Source organism: Mesoplodon densirostris, chromosome 11, assembly GCF_025265405.1.
Source record: "Mesoplodon densirostris isolate mMesDen1 chromosome 11, mMesDen1 primary haplotype, whole genome shotgun sequence".
In the NCBI taxonomy this organism is placed as follows: domain Eukaryota; kingdom Metazoa; phylum Chordata; class Mammalia; order Artiodactyla; family Ziphiidae; genus Mesoplodon; species Mesoplodon densirostris.
In genome coordinates this window covers 26,387,389-26,407,627 of record NC_082671.1, presented here as the reverse complement: position 1 = coordinate 26,407,627, position 20,239 = coordinate 26,387,389, and the positions used below count along the sequence as shown (strand labels likewise).

The 20,239-nt window shown below is 39.4% G+C and overlaps 1 protein-coding gene across 1 annotated transcript in view; it reads left to right on the top strand.

The window, feature by feature from the left end:
- The window catches only part of OVCH1 (ovochymase 1), a 72,811-nt gene that overhangs the window by 12,279 nt on the left and 40,293 nt on the right, over positions 1–20,239 (top strand). The window contains 8 exon segments of the mRNA XM_060114160.1: positions 6,121–6,254; positions 7,692–7,832; positions 7,943–8,073; positions 8,806–8,896; positions 10,400–10,528; positions 12,254–12,328; positions 13,416–13,596; positions 20,011–20,083. Coding sequence (XP_059970143.1) covers positions 6,121–6,254; positions 7,692–7,832; positions 7,943–8,073; positions 8,806–8,896; positions 10,400–10,528; positions 12,254–12,328; positions 13,416–13,596; positions 20,011–20,083 — 955 coding nt within the window.

The following is a 20,239-nucleotide window of genomic DNA, read 5'->3' as shown; positions in this document are numbered from 1 at the left end:
AATAACTATACGATGGGCTTCCCTGGTGGCACAGTGGTTGAGAGTCCACCTGCTGATACAGGGGACGCGGGTTTGTACCCCAGTCCAGGAGGATCCCATATGCCGTGGAATGGCTGGGCCCATGAGCCGTGGCCGCTGGGCCTGCGCATCCGGAGCCTGTGCTCCGCAAGGGGAGAGGCCACAACGGTGAGAGGCCCGCATACCGCAAAAAAACAAACAAAAAAAAACAAACAAAAACTATACTATAAAACAAGGTGAAATAAGCTTTATAATCCACACTACCAAGGTGTGTTGGTACTATTGACAGTGGAGAGAATAATTCCTATTGCAGTGATTTGTGAGGTGTGTGTACTATGTTTGGGAGGGGTAGAGATGCTTCAGTTAAGGGGGTGGTATTGAAACTAGACAGTGAAGTATAGTTATGATTTTATTGCTCATGAAGTCTTTTGTAGCTCTAACATATAAGAGATTTCTACAGATCATGCCAGGCAGAGGGAATTGGGTATAAGAAATATCAGGAGGTGAAGAATATCAGGACTGTTTGGACAGTGTGTCCCAGTGCAGCTGGAGAACAATGTTAATGTAAGTGGGAACTGGGGGTAGCAGTGGACAATGAAGATAAAAAGGCCTTAATTGTAGAGGAGCTTGAATTCCATGTGAAGAAGCTTAGACTTTATGCCATGGGCAATGGGAAGTCAAAATGGTGGTGAGATTATAATTTACAAAATTAATGTAAAATAAATGTAAATGTCCATTACAAGTATAGGACAGAAATGATGTGGCTTAATTGCAGCCCATATTTAAAAGGCTTATTAAGAGTCTAAGTTGAGGGCTTCCTTGGTGGCACAGTGGTTGAGAGTCTGACTGCCAAAGCAGGGGACACGGGTTCGTGCCCCGGTCCGGGAAGATCCCACATGTCGCGGAGCGGCTGGGCCCATGAGCAATGGCCGATGAGCCTGCACGTTCGGAGCCTGTGCTTCGCAATGGGAGAGGCCACAACAGTGAGAGGCCCGCGTACCGCAAAAAAAAAAAAAAAAAAAAAGAGTCTAAGTTGACTTTCTGTGAGTCAACCTAGTAATAATATAATACCAATAAAGCCTTTGCCATCTTTGCTTAAACTTTTAGAAGAATAGCATCCAGAGTCCTATTCTGTTAGAGTCCTGGGCTGGGGTGTAGGTAGGAGGTCTCTAGATACAATTGTTAGAGAGGAACATTGATAGGCTGGAAATTACCTGAAGGACAATGACCAAGATAAAAAGAAATTCAAAACAGTGCCTTGGGAGATGTGGTGGAGGGAACTAGGAATATATTCATTCCAAAGAAGACTTGACAGGAGGAAGGAACTGTCTTGATTTATCTGAAAGACTACCATAGAAGCAGAATTGGACTTCTGATTAACTGCTGAGCTGAGAAAAAGAGCAGAGGGTAAATGTTAGAAGAAGGTAGATTTCAGTACAATGTAAAGTAGTTTCTAATTTGAGAGATTTCTGAGATTTAATGGCCTGTGCAGGAGATAATGAATTTCCTTTATAAGTGGATATTTGAGCAGAGGATGGATGGCTATGCGTGAGATTCTAGAAAGCATTTATCTATTGGATAAGAGATACACAGATGACAGACAATTTACCCTCAAAGACAGAGAACTTATGATTCAATTTAGATGAAGTATTGAAGAGATGTCTGCAAGAAAGACTTTCAAGACAGAGGGTGTTCTTAGTAGTATCAAACATTGCAAAAGTCAAAATGAGTTCAGATAAAATGCCATTGGATATGGTAATTCAAAAGTTAGGAACTGATTCAGTAGAATTGTAAGGTTAGAAGCTATATTCACAATGCATTAAGTGATAGTTGAAGACTTGGTATCTCTTCACCAAATAGTAAAAATTAATTGAGGCCCTAAGATGTGTCAGGCACTATTTTAGGTGCTAGTTATACAGCAGAGAATGAAACAGACAAAAATGTTTTCCTTTGTGGGGCAAGTTGTGGGGTGGAAAGTGGGGATAATACAGATAATATTATATACAATAGAAGATGATAAGTGCTGTACGGGAAAATAAAGCAAGAAGGAGGGGTAGAGAGTGTTGGCTTGTGCAATAATTGGGGAAGATGTTCAGGAGGACTGCACTACGAAAATCATATTTGAACAAAGACTTGAATGAAATGAGTGAGACCATCAAATGATCATCCTGGGAAGGGATATTCCTGGCAGAAAAAAAAATAGTACTTAGCTAGAGCTAAGTGAGAGAGGGCGAAAGTGGTCATGATTATGAGTGGCCAAACTTATAGAGCATAAGAGGGACTTTGGAGCCTTCTTATGGAGTAGTAAGATATGGAGCCACTGGAGGACGTTGAGCAGAGGAGGAACATGATCTGACACATGGTAAAGGATCTCTTTGGCTGTTGTGTTGAAAATAGACCATAGAACAGGCAAGAGCAAGAGCTGAAAGACCAGCTCCTGCAGCAATTCCGGTAAGGATGAAGATAGCTTCGACCAGCTTTGTAACAGTCGAGGTGGTGAGAAGTGGTAGAGCCACGGGATTTGCTAACAAGTTGAAAATTTGGGTTTCAAGAGAGAAAGACTTAAGATTGTGTTGAAGGTTTTTGACCTACAGGAAGGAAGGAGGTGCTATTGTTTGAGATGAGGAAGACAGTTGAGCAGTGAAGAGAAGGAGGAAGATGGGACAGTGGCTTTGGGTAATAGGGCACTAGGATTAAGAGAAATGGGGATTTTGCTTTTTTTTTTTTGTTTTTTTTGCGATATGCGGGCCTCTCACTGCTGTGGCCAATCCCGTTGCGGAGCACAGGCTCTGGACGCGCAGGCTCAGTGGCCATGGCTCACGGGCCCAGCCACTCCACGGCATGTGGGATCCTCCCAGACTGGGGCACGAATCCGCATCCCCTGCATCATCAGGTGGACTCTCAACCACTGCGCCACCAGAGAAGCCCAGGATTTTGCTTTTTGAAGGGTAAGGCTAACTGTTCTTATGGGCAGAAGAGAGAGTAAGAGTGATTAGTCAAGAGAAATACATATATATGTGAAGGAAATTTCATGAGAACACAACAAATAAAGATTTAGCTTTAGAAAGAAGGAAGATAATTCTTTTCCTGGGAAAGAAACAGAAAATGTCAAGGTAATCTATGGGAAATTTGAAGGAATTTACACTAGTTGCTGTCTTAGTAATTGTAAGCTTTGAACTGCTTCATGTTTACAGAATGAAGTTAAGATTAAATAGTTAAGATATTAAATAGCTTGTAGGGACTAAAGAAAGAAGTCAACTAAAGAGAATAAGACTTTCAGTTACATTACAACTCAATATTAGCATGAATTTTTACCATATTTCAACACATCAAAAACAGACTTGTTGTTCATTGTTATTTTATGTACCACCAATAAAGAAAACAAAATACCCAAGATTAGGAGATCTCCATATAAAAGTGGGACACCTATACTTTCAGTGTAAGGCAATACAAGGCATAAGCCCACTCATGTGGAAAGTTACATGCCTCAATCTCATCAATGGATGTAGGGAGGGGTACAAATCTTCCTGAGAATTTGAATCATAAGCTAATATTCATGCAAGTCTGTAGTCTAAAATTTTCACCACTAGTGTAGTCTAAAACACCTCAAGCAGAAAAATTAAGTAGTATGCAGTCAATAGTACCCCCAGGTGACTGGCCAAAACTATTACAAATCCTCTCTTGAAACAATTTCAATCCATTGATTGTAAGACTAACATTGTGAGATCCTTCTAACTGAACTTTAAGACTCCATTGTAAGATCCTTCTGATTTTAGAATGTTCAAATGTGAAAAGACATGTCTTAGAAATGTAATAAGGCATGGAGCCAATTTACCTACTTAGTGACTCCACCATGCTAAGCAAACTTGAATGATGGAAGAAGGGTCTTTTAAATTCCAAATGGAGTTAATTAGCCAATGGTAAGGGAGAAAGAGACAATGTGAAATTGAAGCAGGGAGTTATAGTCTCTCCAAGCCTGTCTTTATTCTCGTAGGTGGTAGCTAGACTCTCAGAAATGGCAGATTCATGGCATTCAGATGGTCTCCTTCCATGGAAGATATTACATCTTTTAGAGCCTAGAATGGTGCCTGGCATATAATAAATGTTCAATAGATATTTGAATGAATAAATCAATGATTAATTCTGGTACCCCTCTCTCACTCAGCTTGACTAGACCTCAGAATCCCTTTAATGCAGCAATCACTAATGATAAATCAAGGTTGGCATGTGACTTGAAATCTATTTTCCATCTTTGAGTTAGAGATTTTTTTTTTTTTTTTTTTTTTTTTTTTTTTGGTACGCGGGCCTCTCACTGTTGTGGCCTCTCCCGTTGCAGAGCACAGGCTCCGGACGCACAGGCTCAGCGGCCATGGCCCATGGGACCAGCCGCTCTGTGGCATGTGGGATCTTCCCGGACCGGGGCACGAACCCGTGTCCCCTGCATCGGCAGGCGGACTCTCAACCACTGAGCCACCAGGGAAGCCCTGCGTTAGAGATTTTGAATTAGAAAATAATATGATGAAAACAAGAGAAAGCAGTGGCCTTTGAAGTCATAAAGCCTAAACTATATTTCCCATTATATGTGAGATGTGATGACTCTTTCAATATCAATGCCAGTTTTTCTATTTGGAGAAGGGGGAGTAATTTCTCTCCTGCCTACCTCAGAGGGGGGTAATGAATCCCAAGAAAGAAGATGGATATTGAGTGCTTTTCCAACTAAAGTGCTTAGAAAAGTGGGCATCGTCATATTTTAGGCAGCTTATTGCTTTTTAAATCAAAGTGATTAAAAAGTGATTTTAATAATATTTGAGGCAGTCTATTTTTACATCTAGTTCAGGATGATAAGCTTGAATAGAAAAAGAGTAAAGCAAGGAGTTTCTGGTTAAGGAGGAGATGTTTGGTGAGAATTACAGTGTTTGGTTTTGGAAACTGGGCATAAAAGGGTTGGATAACTCCTACAGTCCTGAGAAGTTATTACTTGGAGGGCAATGGGACAGTTAGCAGGTCTAAGGTTGTTGATAAAGACTATGGAGTTTTAGAAGGAAGCTCCTTCTGACATGTTAGGTTCCAGATAAGGTTGCTTTGCACTCACTCACAAACAGAAAACGAACTATGGTTACCAAAGGAGGGAGAGGGGTGAGGAGGAATAAATTAGGCATTTGTGATTAGCAGATACACACTACTAATATAAAATAGATAAACAACAAGGACCTACTGTATAGCACGGGGAACTATATTCAATATCTTGGAATGACCTTTAATGGAAAAGAATCTGAAAAAAAAAATATATATATATATATATGTATGTGTGTATAACTGAATTACTTTGCTGTACACCTGAAACATTGTAAATTAACTATACTTCAAAAAAAATTAAAAAATAAATAAATGAACAATGAAAATCATGACAGAGGGTCACTTGTCAATTAAAAAAAAATTGCTTTGCACTCCCATAAATGTGAGCCATAGAAGACCCTGAGGATGTCTGGCGCATTGGGATTTCTTTTCTTGAGTAAATAGTATGAATTCATGTAGAAAAATAAAGGTAAATGATTGTGTGTTAAATTATGTAAACTACTTTCAAAATGTTTAAACATGTTTCTAAAGATATTTGTAAAAGGTCACAGATCACCTTACTGGAAGTTGGATAACATCGCAACTGCAGGGATTATGACTTAGGCTGACCTAGGAGGATGTGGCTGCTTTGGGTTAAAATATGCTGCATGGTCAATCCATAATTCATAATCCATTATTCAACTTCTGGGTGAATATTATGAATTTTCAATTAGGCTAATAAATTAGAGAGATGAATCTTAGGTTTCTTAAATTCGTAGATCAAAATTCTTGCATTTCATAACTAAATGAAATTTAAAGGGTGGTTTCTGACCATTCTCTAATTAATACTGCTCCATTTGTTGGAGAAATGCCAGCAAGTTGAGCATAAACAAATTATTCTCACATAAAGAATTTCCTTTGACTTTTACCTTCTAATATCCTGTAAAATTTTAGTATTGAGTTATGAGCTAAACCTCAGATATTAGATCTTATTTGCCACATTTGACTCTGCCATTTATTATACTTTCTTCACTTTCTCCTCTGCAGCTTATGTATCTGGAAAATAATGGTACCAGAAAATAAAATTATCCTAATAAAATTTACAAGCTTAGAAATAGAAAATCAAGTTGAATGTGACCATGACTATGTATCTTTACAATCAAGCAGTGGAGTTCTTATTAGTGAGTATGCTACATTTATTTTCATTTGTCATTTTAGAGTATCCAAACAACAAAAGAGGGGCTGAAGGATCTGAAATTAGATTTCTGCACACAGGGAAATTATTTCATCTTGCAAACTGTGCCCTTCTTGAAGGGGCCAAGAGTGCGTGTGGTAAGAGTGGAAGCAAAGACCAGCATATTTCCTGAGGTTTATCGATTCCTTTCTCAAGTTTAATAGCAGTATTGAACGAAATTGATCTCACAATTGTCAGAAACTTCCTTTCAAGGCCATGTCAGTTTTTTCCTTCTTACCACAAAAGCGGGTGCATGTTTGCCAAATCTGGTACAGACAGAAAGCATATGGAAAAAATGTAAACTATTCATAACCTTACCACCTAGAGGTAAATGCTGCTAACATTTTGATGTATATTTATCTATACATATTATCTGTACACACTGAACTCTACATTGTTTTATAATGTTCTTTTTTCTCATGACAATAGATAATTTCATGTCATTTAATTTCTTTTATTGAATACCTCTTATAAGCTCTATAAGCATAATTGATATATTTACTTTAATTGAAATATTATGTGTTAAGCGTGATAGAAGGTCTCTGGAGCTGGCGTAGACCTCGGTCTCTAGGTCTCCATATGGCCAATGATTAGGACAAATATCTCTTCAGAAGTATTTGACAGAATGCTATAGCCAAGGTATTGTGCTAAGGGTTATAATATTTATTGACTAAATGATTTCATGCTTCAGGCCTTTTTACCCAGTAATCATTTTTTTTTTTTTTTTTTTTTTTTTTTTTGCGGTACGCGGGCCTCTCACTGTTGTGGCCTCTCCCGTTGTGGAGCACAGGCTCTGGACCCGCAGGCTCAGCGGCCATGGCTCACGGGCCCAGCCGCTCTGCGGCATGTGGGATCTTCCCGGACCGGGACATGAACCCTGGTCCCCTGCATCAGCAGGTGGACTCTCAACCACTGCGCCACCAGGGAAGCCCCCAGTAATCATTCTTTAAACCAATCATTAAACCAGATATCATACCAAATACTGGATGTATACAGAGTGAAAGCAGTCTGCTCTACTGAGCTTGCAGTTTGGTGAGGCAAATAAAGGTGTACCACAAGGTAGGAAATGGCGCAGAATAGGATATGTGCTGTGGGGTTCAGAAAAGCTCTTGTTTTCATTGGTTGTCAGGGAATGTCTGTGGAGAGCTGGACTTTGAGTTAGACCCTGAAGGATGAGTAGAATTTGGACCTGTGAGATTGGGTATGAGGAAGTAAATGGAATATAAGTTATTGAAGCAGAGTGTAGAATGAATTAAAGGGACCACTGTATACTTTGGTGTATTTAGAACAGAGAGTTCATGGAAGGTAGTATCAGAAAAGCACGTGTCTAAGTTTGTTTCCATCATTTTTCAGTAATCTTATCTCAATTTCTTTTGCTTTGAAGGTAAGGTCTGTGGAAATATATTGCCCTCACCATTGCTGACAGAGACCAATGAGGCCACAGTTACCTTTGTTTCTGATACAGACAACGGTGGCAGCAGCTTTGAGCTTACCTTTACTGCCATACGGAAGAACTCAGAAGCAGGTAGGTATTAAATCAGGCATGCAATTCCCTGCTGGTTTTCTGTGATATGAGGGTGAGGAAGAGGGAATGCCTTTGGCTATTCACCTAGGATTTCCGCAACACTTCCATAGGTTCAGGATGTGGGGGTGGGGCTGTGCTGGTGGTGGAAGGGATGATTCACCCTGCTGGCTATCCTCACCTGTATCCCAGGAACGTAGGGTGTTACTGGTAGATTCATGCTCCAGAGAAACACATTATAAAGGCAAGCAACTAAGGAGGCCTTTACTTCATCAAGAAATTAGCTGTGTGTGTTTAGCAGAACTTACTTCATCAGGACTGTTACATTGTCATATGATTAAGATCTTCTATTTGCTTTTTTTTTTTTTAACTCTAAAAGGGGATCTTTGTATGTAGTTTAAAATGTTTTAGCAGTTTAAGAGACTAAAACAAAAAGTAAGTCTCCTTCTCATCTAACTCTCATCCTACTTCCTGGAATCAAACACTGAAAAGTTTCTGGAATATCCATAGAGAGAGATTCTGAGCATTTACAAACGTATATATTCATATTGCTTGGCAGTGCTTTCTCTACTTAAATATCTCAAGGATCTTTCTAGATAAGCCCAGAGGGCTTCTTTATAACAACTGCATTAAATTATATTGTGTGATGTCCCTTAATTTCTTACACCAGTTCCCTATTAACAGACTTCTAGTGCGTTGCCAGTCTTTACCCATGCCAGCAATGCTGGTATGTTCCTGTGTCACTGTTTTTGGACGATGTGGATGTATATAATTCCCAGAAGTGGACTCACTGGGTCAAAGCGTTTGTGTCTTTAAATCTGGTAGTAATTGCCCTCCAAAGAGGCTGCAGTTGTTTACCCTTCTACCAATGGAATATGAGGATGTAACTGAGAGCCCTTTAATGTATAGAGGGAAACTTTAAAAGTTTATATCTTCTCTTTGACCACTTCTCTGGTTCTGTTTATAATTTATACAGTTGACATTTGAAGACCTTAGTATTGAATTTAACCAAAACTGTACTCATGCTGTTGTGATTTATGGTGATCCTGAAGAGGAACATGGGTTGGGTGGTAACATTCTGTCCTTTAAATTTAATCTGAAAAGTATGAAACAAACCAGAGTAGTTGGAGCATTGGCTGGCTTCCTTGGATACCATGAGGTAGAGTGGGGATATGAATTTCTTATACTGGAAACTCATGATGCCATAAAACTTTAGCTTTAAAATCTATCACTTTGGGCTTCCCTGGTGGCGCAGTGGTTGAGAGTCCGCCTGCCGGTGCAGGGGACGCGGGTTCGTGGCCCGGTCCGGGAAGATCCCACATGCCACGGAGCGGCTGGGCCTGTGAGCCATGGCTGCTGAGCCTGCACGTCCGGATCCTGTGCTCTGCAACGGGAGAGGCCACAACAGTGAGAGGGCCGTGTACCACAAAAAAAAAAAAAAAAAAAAATCTATCACTTCAACTGATTTACCAGTAAAGTTTTTGATAGAAACATGCAAAATGTGAAGAATGGTTCAGAATACTTGGAAGGTGAAAAGGAGGTCCCAGGGAAAAAAGAAAATGTTAACACTGAGTAAATTTTTGGCAGCAATTTAAGGTAAAATTTTAAACATTTTTTGCTGTATTAATCCCTTCAATTGCTGATATATTCATTTTTATGTACAAGAAAACTAACCAAAAAAAGATTATTCAAAGCTATAATTTCTACGTGAGCCCTAAAAGTTAATTTTTGAACTAAATCTTCAAATATACTTTCAGCTTTGACCTACCAATTTACTGCGTATGAAAAATTATCCCTTCTGGCCATGTTGCCACATCCTTAACACCTACTATGTGTCCCTCAGCTAGGTGTAGTGTGGGTTGGAAACCAGGAATATAGATAACTTTGAAATGTTTATTTGGATAGTCAGGGAAGGTGAAGGGAGCCCAGTTCCCTGATGCAGCAGATCGGGACCCATATAGAGTGGGGTTTAGGTGAAGCAGATTTCAGATGTGTTACCTATCACATAAAGTGTAGCCATGCTCTGTTTGGAAGGAGGAATACCAAGTTTGGGATTTTCTTTTTTTTTTTTTTTTTTGTGGTACGCGGGCCTCTCACTGCTGTGGCCTCTCCCGTTGCGGAGCACAGGCTCCCGATGCGCAGGCTCAGCGGCCATGGCTTACGGGCCCAGCCGCTCCGCGGCATGTGGGATCTTCCCAGACCGGGACACGAACTCGTGTCCCCTGCATCGGCAGATGGACTCCCAACCACTGTGCCACCAGGGAAGCCTCTGGGATTTTGTTTAATTCACCTCTTCTCATTGTCTATAAATTAACAGTCAACTGAGGTTTCTATGCATACTAAAAGTCAGATATTCTTGCCCTATCTCTACAATTTTTCCTGCTAGATAAAATTATAGTACATTGTTATCTTGAAACTAGTGTTTGATTCCCACATGAAATGGAAGGGTACAAAGCAAAGTTGGAGAAAACAAAACTTTTTGGAAGAAAATTAATTGGATGATGTTACCTCTGTTTTCTGATTTTTAATTTTTTGTAACTATAAAGCAAAGTCCCCTAAAACTTTTACAGCCAAGCTTTGTGAAATCTTGAACGCTACTCGGGTATTCAGTCCTGGTAATATGATGGTGATTCATTTTAAAAGTGATGGTGAAAAGAATTTCCAACGCTTCAAGGCTAGATTCAGCGTTTTACCCTCAGGTGAGCATAAACACTTGTATGATTGTGATATTTTGCTTATGAAAATGGTTATAGGGAAGATAATTTAACCACGTTTACCTAAATTTAGGGTGCTTGAATCACCTAGGTAGCAAAATTAAAATGCAGATTCCTGGGCCCACCCCCAAAGGTTTTGATTCTGTAGATGTGGAATGGAGCCCTGGAACCTGTGCTTTAAGAAGTACTTTAGGGCTTCCCTGGTGGCGCAGTGGTAGAGAGTCCGCCTGCCGATTCAGGGGACATGGGTTTGTGCCCCGGTCCGGGAAGATCCCACATGCCGCGGGGCGGCTGGGCCCGTGAGCCATGGCCACTGAGCCTGCGCGTCCAGAGCCTTTGCTCCACAATGGGAGAGGCCACAGCAGTGAGAGGCCCAGAAGTACTTCAGATGATGCCAAGAAACTATGTCCACTAGATGATCAAAAAAGATTCAAGGCACCTTATATGAAAAGTAGATAATTCAGATTTGAGAGTGTAACTCAGAAATGAGATTGGCTCTGTTTTGGGATATTTGAGGGCTTTGAAGGATTAGTATGATTCTAGTCATTCTAGAAAATAAAGTAGCCTTTACTCAGACAAAAGGAATATCATATGCAGAGACCCTAATGTGAAAGAGAATGGATGTTGTACAAAAAACTACAAATACCTCAACGTTGTTGGAGTTTTGGAGGGAATGATAAAAAAGGCGAGAGTTAGATCATGATGGACACAGGACATTAAATGTTAAGTACCACAGTGACAGCATATCTAGTTAACATTTATTGATTACTCACCCTGTACCAGGTATGGACTAAGCATTTCACATGTATTATTACATTTATTCCTCAGTACAAACCTAAGAGGTTTGTATACTGTTCTCCTTTTCACAGATGAGGGAACAGAGACTTAGGAGTTCAATAACTTTCCCAAAGGTGCATAGCTGGCAAGAGGTGGAGCCAGAATTCAAACCTTAGTGGTAATGTAGAAGATGGCATTAGAGGTTAGGGGTGAACTCACTCACATGGAGAGTAGGGAGGAGATCATGGTAAGAATTTATTCTGACATTGCTTGATTAGTTATGTTGTGGGGAAGGAGTTATATGAAGAAGAAAAATTCCAGCATCATTTCCAGGATTCTAGCTTGAGTGTCTGCATGGATGGTAGAGTCATTAAATGATACAGAGAAACATAACAAGACCATCTTGACTGTTAAAATCAATTGATTCTATTTGAGATATGTGGATTTTTATGAGCTTGTGGGAGATTCAGATGGAGGTATCCAGCAGTCCTAGAATTAGTCCTAGATCTAGCAGTCCTAGATCCAGAATTCAGGAAGGAGATTTAGATCGAAGACGGACATTTGGAAGTCATATATATGTAAATGAATAAAAATAGGGCTATGAACAGTACTTTCGTGGAATATCTTTCAGAATGAAGAATAGGATCCTGAAATAAAAATTGAGATTGGGAAAAGATGACCGTAGATATATTTTTAAAAAACCAAGAGAGTAATTTCATGGAGCCAAGGAAGGAAGAAATGCTTAAAAGGGTACAACAGGGATATTAAGAGATATACAGCCAAATCACATGTATGGGATCTGGCATTTAACATTTGAAAGATAGTAGTAGATCAACTTAAGAGCGGTTCTATGATTGACCAGTGTAAGCAAGTAGGGTCAGCTACTATCGGCTACTCTAAATATTTTCAATTAATATTTTTTTTCCTCTGCAGACTCTTTAAACAAAATTGGATCAACATCATCTTTCAAAACCAATGCTGTATCTTCTACAAAAGATATTCCATATGGTGAGTTGATGACCATGTGATTCTTATCTGTTTAATTTCCTTTCTTCTTTAACTAGATATCTCTTTACAGAAGCCTCATCTTGCATTGATATAGCTTCACAGTGAGCAGGAATGAGTTTTATATTTAAGCTTGTGAAATTTCCAGACACCTGTTTGGGTTTGAGTATAGACATAAATAGAGGGAAGAAGAAATAAGCTTTATGACAGGAAAAAAGAGGTACAGAGAGCAATCCTTGTCCGCATTTATTCCTATGCAAACTTAGTGTTTAAGATATCTTCCTAAATTCTGTGTTTAATGTGATTTTGCATTTGGGGGCAAAGGGTGAAAACAAAACTTTTTTGCTTTCATTTTTTAAATACCCTTGCAACTTTAAACTTCATTATAATCTTAAGTGTATGGTTAAATATTACGAGCTTTCATTGCTCTGTATGCATGTATTTCATATGTTCTAGTTGATGGGTTTTAATATCAATAGAAAGTTGCACAGGGAGCTATAAAGAGGGGAAATTGTCTGCCTCTTACGGGGGAGTCAGAGAAGACTTCACGGAGAAGATAGTACTTGATCTGAGTCACAGCAGTATTCCAGACAAGAGAACAGCATTTGGATGTCTGAGCCAATTTGGTATGTTTGGGGATTGGTAAATGGCTTTATTCAATGAGAAAGAGAGATTAAACAGGATGTATAATAAAGAACCTTGTATCCTTTGCTAACAAACAGAATTTTCCTACTAGAATGTAGGTTCCATGAGGGCCAGGATTTTTGTCTACAGTATGCTATTCATTGATATGTCACCAATGTCTAGAACAGTGCCTGGCAACACTAAACACTAAATAAATATTTGTTAAATGAATGAATAAATATAATTTTTTAGGCCAGTACCTAAAAACCTGATTGCTTAGCAGAGTCACCTAGAAGAGCTTTTAAAATCAGATTCTACAGAGATGGGTCTTAGGAATCTATATCTTCATGGAACTCATCTGGTATTTGGGAATTACTACTGTTGGCTATGGCAAGCCATTGGGGGAGGAGTGTGTTCTTAATTATTTCAGTTGGATGTGTCATTACTTTGATCTCCTTTGCTGTAGGTGTCTGTGGCATCCCTCCATTTAGTCCCCAGTGGCTTTCCAGGAGAATTGCAGGAGGGGAAGAAGCCTGCCCCCACTGCTGGCCATGGCAGGTGGGTTTGAGGTTTCTAGGCAATCACCAGTGTGGAGGTGCCATCATCAGCTCTATTTGGATTCTGACTGCAGCCCATTGTGTGCAATCGTGAGTGAGACTGATGATATTTTACTAATGTATTTATGTACCATACCTAGGACATAAATAAAATTGTCTAACTCCTAAAATCATCCAGACTAATTCTAAAGCATGAATATTCCTTTCAGTGTTTCTACCCCAGGTCCACCTAGCCTCCATTTAAACAATGTCAGTGCAGAAAAAGCAAATCAAATCTTGAAATTGTTCATCCCATTTATAGGGATCTCTAATTATGTTAAGCCCAAGTCTATTTCTCTGTAGCAGAAACTTATTGATCTAAATTTACTGCAGTTCCAGAAAACAAGAACTCAATCTCTTTCTTTTTTCACATAACAGCCCCTCCTATACTTCAGGAGCCCTCTCACATTGCCCTTAACTTAATCCTTAAGCTAAATGCTCATTGTTCTATTGTTTGTAATTCCAGAGGCCTCACCATGCAATGCACCTTACCCTGGATTGGTTTAGTGTTGTTCCTTTTAAAGTATGGTTCATGACAGTGGAGAGCACAATAGGATAATCCACACCTTGATCACTGAACTTTCAGTGTTTTTAAATTGTAAACTATGCCATGATATGAAAAACTGTACATAATATACATATGTAATCTAAAGAATAGTTAGTAAATGTATATTTGTGTCCCTACTACCTAGCGTAAGAAGGATCTTTACACTTTCCTTTCACCCCTTAGTGCCCCTCCCAAAGAGGTAAACACTATGCTAAATTTTGTGTTCATAATTCCTTTGCTTTTTGTTTGTTTGTTTGTTTTTGTTTTAACATCTATGAATCCCTAAAACCAGTATATTGCTTTGTTTTTCCTGGTTTTGATATTAATGTAAAAGAATTATAGTTTATATTCTTCTGTGATTTGCTTTTATCTTTATAACATATATAGATTAAATCATGTGGATGTGTGTAACTGTAACTAATTCATTTTCAGTCCAGACTAGTTAAGGCAATCACTTGTGGGTTGGTTCTGGACACTGTATATTTAAATACTCCCGAGGATAAACAACAAGGTCCTACTGTATAGCAGAGAGAACTATATTCAATATCCTATGATAAACCATAATGGAAAAGAATATTTTAAAAAAGAATATATATATATATATATATATATATATATATATATATATATATAACTGAATCACTTTGCTGTACAGCAGAAATTTACACAACATTGTAAATCAACTATACTTCAAAATAAATAAATAAATAAATAAATAGTCTCCAGATGATTCCAATGTATAGCCAAGGTCCAGAACTCTTCCCTGTCCCTGACTCCATCATGACCCCTCCCCTGCTTGTCCACAGTGGACCTACCCCCTTCCTCAAACATACTGTGCTTGTTCCTTTCTCAAGGTCTGTGTAGTTGCTGTTCCCTCTGCCATTCAGGACACCAAGGTGCATTTAGTTATCCTGTCTCCTTCGCCTCCTCTCGGCTCTGAGTCTCACTGACTTTCCTTGTTTTTGATGACCTGGACAGTACTTAGGAGTACTTATTTGGTATTTTGTAGAATGTACCTCAGTTTGAATTCGTCTGATGTTTTTCTCATGGTTTTACTGGGATTATGGATTTGGGGGAGGAGGAACACAGAGGCAACATGCTCTTCTTATCACATCATATCAAGGGTACAAGCTGTCAACATGACTTCTCAATGATGACGTTAACCTCCATCACTGGCCCAGGCAGTGTTTGCCAGGTGTCTCCACTGTAAAGTTACATCTTCCCCCCATTCTTACCTACTCTTTGGAAGCAAGTGGCTAAGGGTAGCCCACACTCAAACAGTTGGGCATTAAGCTCCACCTTCTTGAGCGCAGAGTTTCCTACAAAAGTTATTTGAAATTCTTCTGTATGGGAGATTTACCTCTTCTCTTCCTTTTATTTATTAGATCATGTATTTATACCAGTGAGGACTTGAAAATATTTATTTTTATAAATACCGTATATTTATTTTGTTGCTCAACTTGTTCCAGCTTTGACTACTGTGAGTTCTTTGAGTGGCTTCTTGTCTTTTTGATATGCCCCCATCCTTTGTGACACTACAGGATGCTCCAGGTCCATCTTATATATTCCCCTCTCAGTCCTAGAATCAGCCATTTCTCCCGTAAGCCCTGGTTCATTTTATTGGAAAATGGCATGAGAAGTCAAGATCTGGGTGCTGAGCACCCTGCTTGCTACTAGGGTGTTATTGTTTCTAGGCCCTCTTAGCTGAAAGAGCCAGAAAATGTAAATATGCATACTAACTCACTTGTATAAACATATTTATCTATCTGTACCTATATTAAAGTAAACATGAGTTCATGCGAATATTTCCAACTCAATCCAGTACCACATGGTTCATTCTAGCACCTCCTGCCCTTGGAGAAGCCATTTTATAAGAATTCTATCAAAGTGCATTTTTATGTACCATGGAAAAGCCTCAGTTATAGCTGACTAATTAGTGGAAATTAATGCATTGGAGAAAACAGCTATTAGTATTGATACCAGAGGCACAGAAGAAGCTTTGGCAGACTCCCTTGTCAAATTAGTTTAGTCTGTTCCTGAATTTATGTCATGGACCATGACTCCTTGCAGCAAGATATAGACCACAGCAAACCATTCTTCACAAGGTAGAATATTCAACTTGATGAGTCAATTGAGATTAATAAACAGAGTCAGCTAAAAATGTTTGTGAACCATTTAAGTTAACCACAAAAAGAACTTGTGTCCAGGCTTCCCTGGTGGCACAGTGGTTGAGAGTCTGCCTGCCGATGCAGGGGGCGCGGGTTTGTGCCCCGGTCCGGGAAGATCCCACGTGCCGCCGAGCGGCTGGGCCCATGAGCCATGGCCGCTGAGCCTGCGTGTCCAGAGCCTGTGCTCTGCAAGGGGAGAGGCCACAACAGTGAGAGGCCCCCATACCGCAAAAAAAAAAAAAAAAAAAAAAAAAAAAAGAACTTGTGTCCAATATCATTAGTGAACCTTCTTGGTTTCTTTGTAAAATTTTATTTAAATAGTAATAATGTTTGTTTTAAAAGGCAGTTAAATAAAGTTATCAGGTAAAATCTAAACTACCTTCTCCATTTCACTAATCCATTCCACCTCTCTGGAAGTAATCAATATTAAGAATGTTTTAATTATCTGATTTTCCATTAATGTTTATGCACATTAAATGTATTTTGTAGTATTTTATAATTTTTTGCACAAAGCATTGTGCCTTGTATTTATACTGATATGAAAAATGTCTGTGCACCTCTTTTTTTCTTTAACTTTTCATAGTTGCCTAACTTACTTGACCAGAAAAATATCTTTTTGAAGCTTGAACTATATAGATCTTTAACCCAGAAGTGTTTGATATGCTGGTATAACAGAGGTAGTATGTTCCATTCATGCCTTGCCTTTAGGGAACTCTTCAGCTGATTCCTTCAAGGACTTGCTTCTCCCTGCCTCATCTTCATCAATCTTATAGACATCCAGGGCTCCATCCTCCATAGAAGGGGGCTTCTGAGTATCCAAATCCACTGAGAAGGCAGGTTTGCCATGTGGGATGAGCCAGTTAAGGAAGTGTGCAAAATCTGGGAGCTGAGATAGACATCATTTTTGCTGAAGGTCACCAGGTGCCAGGCTGGCTGGCATTGATGGGTAGTGCTCCAAAGACCATAAGGACGACTGACAGCAACACTGCATCACCTCCCATATACTACTGTCCCTGGCACTGGTTACGCTTAGTATTAGTTCTCAAACTTTAGCAAACATCAGAATTGCCTGGAGGGTTTCTGACTTAAAGTCTGGTGTGGGGCCGGACAATCTGTATTTCTAACAAGTTCCTGGGTAATGTTGTTCTATCCTTAGGAAAAACCTGGTTTGTTCTTATTTTGCTGACTCCACTCTGGCCTTCGTGCTCATGTGGGATTTTTAACTTACTTTAGGGCACTAAACTCACTTTGTAATTGTGCATTGGAATCTTTCTGTCTCAGACCTAAATCAGCGGTTTTTCAATTTCAGCCCCTTTCTGTAATTTATCAGTTACTCTTTCTTCTCCTGTTGCAGTAAGTGATACATGTCCCATTGTTGTGTTGGGGACAAGGCCATAAGGATACAAGAAATGAAGCTTGATCATGGGCAAGTGGGAAGAAAGGCTAGAGAAATTCATAAATTGATACCTTCAGCTTTGTCCCATATTGGAGAAACCTCAGGCTTTGTTGCTTTATAAAGTGTACATTGTGTTGTCATATGCTTTTTACAGTGTTCTCTACCAAATAAAAGGATATTTGATGACTGTGCACAATTTCTTCACTAGAGATTGTGAGCTACATTATCAACTCTACCATGATGTTTATTATTTCCTTGTATTGTGGACACTAGTCTCTGTATAAAAAGGTAGAATGAATTTGTCACCAAATCGGTCACCTGGACACATGCTGGGACACCCCTTGTCTCAGCCAGGAGGTTCTTTTTCCACTCGGATTCACACAGCCAATCATGAAACCAATGCTGAGACTGAGACAGCAGAAGCTTTGTTCAATGGCAGAAGAATGGAGAAGTGGGAATTTAGTTCGAAATTCAACTTCTTAACCCAATTCTGATGGAGATACCATATATATAGGAGGGTCGAAGTAAAAGGGAGGGAATTGGAAAGAGCGGGAGGAATATTCATGACTTATCCAAGAACAAGGGTGTGGTTTGGACCTGGAACTGATGCAGCTCTCCTTTTCAGTTCTTGTATGGGCTTTTCCAGTGTTGTCATGGCAACCATTAACTGTCCTGGCGCTGGTGGGTACATCATTTAGCTATTGTATTACAATGAGTGTATAATGAGGTCCAAGGTCTAGTGGAAGTCAAATCTTCCGCCATCTTGGGCCTAGTTGGGTCTAACCAGTTCTTGTTTTTCTCTTTGCAGCTTCCTCCTGAGACTTAGATAAGAGCAATTTGTTTCCTTTCAAGGGAAGGGCAGGGGTATGATTCTAGGACAACAGCTTGGTAACAGCTTTAAGAAATAAGTTAATTTGCTACCAAGTAATGATTTAGAGGGTGACTTTGAAAATAAAGTTGATTCTTCCATTAGAGTGCATGACAGATAATAACAATGATAATAATAAATGGCTACCATTATGGAGTCTTTACCATCTGTAGAGTACTTGCCAGGCACTTTACCTAAGTTAGTTCCCTTAATAAAGGCACATTGAAACACATGAATGAGTCAGACTCATCATGCAAGAAATTGAAATGAGCATGGTTATGACTAGAGAGAAGATGCCTATGTGTATTAAGAAACATCTCCTTTGAATAAAGTGTATTGAAAAATAATTTCAATAAATTTTACTGAAGAAACAGTTTTGAAAAATGAAAAATTAATCTCCGAGCTGAAGTGACAGTGTATTTCTGGCAATGGAGAGACTCTTTACTTGGATATTTTTTCAACTGGAGATCTTTTTTTAAATTTTATTTATTTATTTTTGGCTGCATTGGGTCTTCATTGCTTCACGCAGGCTTTCTCTAGTTGTGGCAAGCAGGGGCTACTTTTCGTTGCAGCACGCGAGCTTCTCATTGTGGTGACTTCTCTTGTTGTGGAGCACAGGCTCTAGATACGTGGGCTTCAGCAGTTGTGGCTCGCGGGCTCTAGAGTGCAGGCTCAGTAGTTGTGGAGCACAGGCTTAGTTGCTCCACGCATGTGGGATCTTCCTGGACCAGGGCTCAAGCCCATGTCCCCTGCATTGGCAGGTGGATTCTTAACCACTGTGCCACCAGGGAAGCCCTGGAGATCTTGATGTGGCAAATTAATGGATGTACATTTAAATTTTTAAACATCTTTTTGAAGTATATCAAATGTGTGCAAATCTTTAGTACAGTTAGAGGAATTTACACAAAGCAAACACCCATGTAACCAGCACCCAGATCAAGAAACAAAGTAGGGGCCCCCCTTGAGCCTCTCCCAATAATCACCCCTCTAAAAGGAATCAGTGCCCTGATCTCTAACACTATATGTGAATTTTACCTAGTTTTGAATTGACAAATTCTTTTTTAACCTGAGTTTCATCAATTCTGGTTCCTGTAATATAATGTTTGGATACTTTTAACAGTAAAACATGGACCTCATTATGAATGTAATTTTTTTCATGCATTCCTAATGTCACTATGAAATTAAAATAAGCTCTAACTTTTCTTTTTTCCTTCTTAACTTAAAAATAGTCTTTGGTGATATTTGATAAGGGCTCCACAGACATTTTATGGCCAAAAGAAGGGGGCAAGATACACAATTAGGAACTTGTCCTCAGGTAGGTCAGGAGGCAGAGTGTAGCATTGCTGGTTACACAAAGGTGCCAGACAGGGTAGTGGGTGGCCCCTGACTGAACTGAACAGTGCATGTTGGTAGGGCCAGATGGGGTTAGACCAAATGGTGAAAAATGTGTTTTCATGTCAAACTTTTATTGCTCTTCTCTCTGAAGGAAAAATAATCCGCTCTTGTGGACCATTGTTGCTGGAGACCATGACAGAACCTTGAAGGAACCAACTGAGCAAGTGAGAAATGTTTTTAATGGTTATTCTGCCTAAACTGTCACATGCCAGGGAATACATTTAGCTAAAACATGTAGTTATTAATCCCCTAATGCCCTCATATACTTATCATTTATACCAACATTTAAAGATACCATTTGAGATCACATTTAATCTGAA